This window comes from Trichogramma pretiosum, unplaced genomic scaffold (genome assembly GCF_000599845.2).
Source record: "Trichogramma pretiosum strain Unisexual culture from Peru unplaced genomic scaffold, Tpre_2.0 scaffold108, whole genome shotgun sequence".
In the NCBI taxonomy this organism is placed as follows: Eukaryota; Metazoa; Arthropoda; class Insecta; order Hymenoptera; family Trichogrammatidae; genus Trichogramma; species Trichogramma pretiosum.
In genome coordinates, this window is record NW_019641704.1 from 348,225 (window position 1) to 354,224 (window position 6,000).

Here is a 6,000-nt window from a genome sequence, read left to right on the forward strand (position 1 = left end):
CAAATTTTTTTTTCAACCTACGCGGATACGAACCTCCGGGAAATGTTATTGGAGGTCCTAGGAACATGTAACCACGTAGGAACCATTGAAATTTCAATAGTACTTACTTTTATAGCTACTTTTCTGATTTAGAGGACGAAAAATCATGTTTTCTCGTAAATACGGCTAATTACTCAATTTCCAAGTCGCTGAAAAAGTATCAAAACTCTTCTAAAAAAAATAACTGGCTACTGTGTTCGATAGGAAATTTTCTCAGCTTTCCAATGGTGCTATCAGATTTTCCCACAATTTGCTCATTCACCGAGAAAATCGCCATCAAACATGCCAAGCTAAATATCTCGAAAAACTCGGTACGGTAAAAGTGATCTTAGATGTCTATTTTTGATTTTTCCTGTTGAAAATGAGATTTTTCGGAAAATCTGACTGTACCACGAGAAAGCTGAGGAAATTCCCTATCGAAATCATATGTTCATTTATTTTGTCAGTGGAATTTCGAGCTAGTTTTGATTGTAGCGAGCCAAAAACCTCGTGACCGCGCTGAATCAGCTCGGAAACAGAAAACAGCGAACAAAGTAAAAGAAATTCCCATGTTTAACATTGTAATTCGACTCAAAAAATAAATGAAGATATGCTTTCGATAGAAAATTTTCTCAGCTTTCTTGTGGTGTAGTCAGATTTTCCGATAAATTTCATTTTCACAAAGAAAAATCGAAAATAAACCTCAAAAATCACTTTTTCCGTACCGAGTTTTTCGAGATATTTAGCTTGGCATGTTTGATGGCGATTTTCTCGGTGAATGAGCAAATTGTGGGAAAATCTGATAGCACCATTAGAAAGCTGAGAAAATTTCCTATCGAACACAGTAGCCAGTTATTTTTTTTAGATGAGTTTTGATACTTTTTCAGCGGCTTGGAAATTGAGTAATTAGCCGTATTTACGAGAAAACATGATTTTTCGTCCTCTAAATCACAAAAGTAGCTATAAAAGTAAGCACTATTGAAATTTCAATGGTTCCTATGTGGTTACATGTTCCTAGGACCCCCCAAAACATTTCCCGGGGGTCCGTATCTGCGTAGGTTAAAAAAAATTTGCCACGCTTCTACCTCCAAAAATGCGTTTCATTTAGAGAATTGCTCATATAATCTTTATTCATCTAAACGCGGGATTTTACGTATTTTAAAATGGTACCTTCAAAACAACCTATTGGGCGCAAAAATTATCGTAGTGAGCTTTATTCTTTTAATTACTCGTAAAAAGAGTACTTTGTGATGATATAAGTTAGATTTTGATCCAATTATTACTGTAGGACACCTTTCAACAATCAATTTTTTCATTAACTTTTAGTGTTGAACTCAAATGCTACTGCTTAAGCGATATTGACTTGAACTCATACATAATACATATACGATACGATGAAAATAGACTAAGATAGTAGCATTTGAAAATTGACAAAATTTCGATGAAATTTTTTGTTGCGATGATTTTGTTGAGTAGTGTATTTGAGGAGTTGAAAAACTTTGTAACTCTAAAGGGTAAAAACAAGTCGATGTGAATATTGAAGTATATACTGAAATAAATCGTGGTAAAAGGTTGTAAAACTCATATTGAATAAATTATTTATTATTGTTGCAAAAAACGGGAAAATATTGTGTATTTTACATAAGAATAGATGATGAAAATTTCCATGAATTTCGAGTTTAAGTGCTTAATCCATGCGAGTTTTGACAGTTCTAGTAGTAATGTTATCTTTTTCTCTGAAATTAATACATAAGGTTTAGTTTCAATGAATAAATGAGACTTTATTTTTATTGTAAAAATTTTTTTTACTAACATAATGTGGACGATGGCTCCCCAACCAGAAATAGCGTCTCGATCACAAGCATTCACAAGAGCTTGACTTATGGTTTCAAACAAATCGTCAGCTTCCAAATTTGGTTCAAATAATGCCTCGCACATACCATACAGTTGTTCTGAGCAAGTTCCACCGACTACGAAATCATTTGGTAAATTTAAACAACCAATCAAATCCATGTTGCAAATAAATGGTTCAAATGTTTCAGGATCAAGTCCAGCAACAATCGGTTCCACAAAGTAAGGTCCGAATCTTTTTTCGTATAGAAGATTAGATATCATAGAAGCAAATGTTTTAGGATTCATGTTTCTATTTTCCTTTAATTCGTACAAATTTAGTCTAAATTTTAATCTCTCTAATACAGTTAGACTATCAGTTGCAAGTCCAGGTAGTCCAAGGTACAAATGTGGACCCATCCTGTGGATTTTTTGAAAATCCGAAGAGATAGTTTGTGCTTGAATGCCAAATCTTCTATCGGCTGCAATAGCAACACAATTTTTGCCTTTCATAGCTATAATAGCCCCACCATTGTAGGTTAATATACTCTGCAATTAAAAACATTTATTATTTCGGATCCAATTAATGAAATCTTAGTGGATATTTTTGAGCCGCCATTTTAATCTAATTAAGTATAATTAAAATGTTTCGATTTGTTTACAAGGGAAAACTAACATAGAAGTTCATATCAATCATTTTATAACCTAATTAAAATTACTCGTGTCGCTTATATAAATAAAACTTTAAAGATATTTCAATAAGAAATTGTAAATTTTTTAGCTCACGTATTATAGTCTTGTGGTGAAGAGCATCAAATTGCTTTTATGAGCCCTAATTATAGACAATACGTGTTATATTCGGGGGAGATTGCATCCGATTCGCCGACAAATCGGTTAAAATGTATGTTATGATGGTTCACTTGACAAAAATTTTCGAAACCCTAAAATGATCCAGTGGATTCTTAGATTTTAAATCTGTACAAATAGGAACTCATGAGCAAAATTTGAAATCAATTGTATGGTGAAGAAATTTTGCGTATTTTCGGACTGCGTATTTAAACTTTAAAAGTCTGTCTGTTAAGAAATTTAAACTACGGCTTCTTAGTTGAACAGATTTGAACTCTAAGCATCCACCAAATCATTTCGCGATTTCGAAAAGGTTTGCAAAATGAACCAAACAAGTATATATTGCATATCTGTGCAAATTTTTTTTCTAAACTGGAGCCATTCGTAATGCGAGTGAGAAAACATCTACCAAGTTTCATCCAATTTCATTTATTAGTTTTCCTAGGAAAGATGGGTCGAGATTTTTAAGCGGAAATTGAAAAGTTCGATCCTATTTTCCGGGAAAACTATCGGGAGAACTACTAAATGAAATCGATTAAAATTTGATACAGCTATTCACTGAATCAATACAGATAGATAAGTACACCGTCTAAAAAAATTGTGCAAATGTACATTTTGAGAGCTTTGACGGTGAAAATTAGAGCTGCGGCATCTTCTTCGTAAATAAGAATACAATAGTTTTGAAGTGGTAGTTTTGAAGGTTTTAAAGTTTCCTTTTTTTGGAATGAAAAAAAAATCGTGACTCCGAGTTCTATGTTGGAACGCAAGCCTATGCTTGCGTTGAATCTAAATTGCTCGGAACTCCGGAACTCCGGAAGACATAGAATTTATTATTTATTTTGATGTAAAATTTTAAAAAGTATTAGATGGAATAAAACTCAATTTTCCATCTCTAGATATGAATAAATGACACTGGTGTTTAAAGATTTAGCTTTGTAACCATGAAATCAAATTTTCAGACCCTTTGATTATGTACTTATTTGCTTAGTTAGATGGGTGAAAAAACCTCCTTAAGCTACAAATGTAGAAGGAATTGAAACTTATTCTATTATTTTGAGTAAAATTTAAGATGCAGCGAGTCGTATAAAAATGAACTGGAATAAACTACTATCGTCATGATAAAAATAAGATTGGAAATTGATGTTTTCAATTGTGTACAACTCATGGGTGATGCCTCAAAATTGTAAAGAACTTTCAAATAATAATGACAATTTTTTCATAGCATAGAGTTCTGGATTGAATGACTCAGTATACGACGAAAACTATTTATTGCTTTCATGAACCTCAATCAACCCCCATCTCTTTCTTAACAACGGATGATACATATTGAGATATGAAAATATTGATGGAGTACGATCACATCCCAAAGAAGTAAGGAAGGTAAATTGCTAAGAGTGTGGTCAACAGTCAATTGAGAACGTTAAATTTTGCGCTTTGCTGCACACAAAATTATGAAAAGTTGATCATGCAGCTAGTTGTATAAAATGACTACAGGCACAAAGATTTAATTTGAAGATAATATTAGACTAACAAGAATAATTAAATTATTATCGAGCATCATTTGACATTAAATTGGACATCAGATCTGGCAATATCAAAATTGCAATTTTTATAGTTTAACATGAATGTTTCTTATGCTGTACAAGATAAATTTTTGAAATCAAGGTATTAAATGACAATTTCATGATATAGCTTTCTTTTTACCCCCAAGTTTTAAATTTATTGTGAATCGAAAATTAATATTTTTTAATATAAAAAAGAAAAAATTTCAGTTTTTAACAGTAAATCTATTTTATACATTTTACAGTAAAATATATTTCAATTTAAGTTTTAAAATTGTCCAAATCTTATTAATACCAATTACTAATAAAAATCTCACTAACTGAAAAGTTGTAATCATTACAACTATTCAGAAAAATGAGATATTATACAATAATAAACCATTATTTCCACTTTATTATCAATATTTTAAAATTCATAAAAAAGGGCTAATAAAAATTCAATGGATATAATTATCAGTTTAATTTTTGCACTTAATCAGTAATAAGTTGAGGGTAAAGCAGATGATTTAAATAAACAATATTATCTGAAATGAACTTTATGTTAGAGAAAAAATTGAAAAAAATAAGACTATGGAATTGTGGAGCAAAGGAAATTCGTGCACGCTTCACGCAACACAAGGATTGAAATTGGAAGATTGTTTTTTTATTACAGATGAGATCAATAGCAGCATTTTGAAATTATGTCTGATTAATCATGTAATCATAATAAGCTTTGTGACATTATTAAGAAGTCAAAAGTATTAAAAAAATAACTACATTGCCCAAAATAATTATAATTCAGGTGGGTTTCATTAAAATTACAACTTAGACAGCAGCAGAAATAAGACTTTTTTTTGCTGTATTACCGTAACAACAGTGTCATATAAATGAGTTTTCGGTAAATAAATATAAAAATATATAGTTGTAACAGATATTTCATGAGCGATTAATTTTTTATGGAATTCCTTCGTATTTTTAAGACATTCAATCCTGCATAATAAGAAAACTATAATATTTGATTATTTTGATATAACTTACCATGTTCGATGAGTGAACACTGATATAAAATTAACTACAAAATAATTTCACCCGTCCTAATGAATCGAGGAAATTCGATGTATAGAACTTTGAGTTATATCAAAAATCTTTGCAATCAATTTTTATTTATTTGTATATATGCTGACTCACATATGAAGTCTTTCAATAACCAATTTGAATACAATGCTCAAATGCTGGTTAAAAGTGAATGTAGCATAAGTCACTGTTTCGAGATGAAATTAAGTTAACAATATACAGTAGCGACATCTTGAGGATATAGCATCTCACCTTAAAGAAAAGAATGTAATTATTGAGTATTGTGATCGTACATAATTAATAGTTCGAACAATCGAACAATTATTAAAATATAATCTAATTATTTCATAACATAAAATATAATATAATGTCAATTCGACAGATCAATTCATTCTTTCATATTTTCAACATATATATGGGTCAAAATAATACTTTTTTAAATTTTCGTCCGCACGTATGTCACCGATCTTGACGCGCTTTTGGTATGTTATAGTACATTCCCCTCCTCCCCTATAAACGTCCATTTTCTATCTATATTTTTTCTGAAGGCCTGAAACAATCAAAAAATCTGAAAAAATTCACAAAAATACGTTCCAATAAACTAAACAACTTAAAATTTTTCAGATTTTTTGAGTGCTTCAGGCCTTCAGAAAAAATTAATGAAAATTTAAAAAATTCAAATACGGGGTTA

The 6,000-nt window shown here is 30.6% G+C and overlaps 1 protein-coding gene across 1 annotated transcript; it reads right to left on the bottom strand.

Annotated features, from left to right (window-relative positions):
- Positions 1-1,607: 1,607 nt before the first annotated feature.
- On the bottom strand, positions 1,608-5,485 carry LOC106656587 (proteasome subunit beta type-3). The gene is made up of 3 exons (XM_014377650.2): positions 5,274-5,485; positions 1,832-2,397; positions 1,608-1,754 (listed from the first exon to the last, which is right to left on the bottom strand). Exons 1-3 carry the CDS (start codon positions 5,274-5,276, stop codon positions 1,706-1,708), a joined length of 618 nt encoding a protein of 205 aa, XP_014233136.1. The 5' UTR covers positions 5,277-5,485; the 3' UTR covers positions 1,608-1,705.
- Between the last annotated feature and the right edge of the window lie 515 nt (positions 5,486-6,000).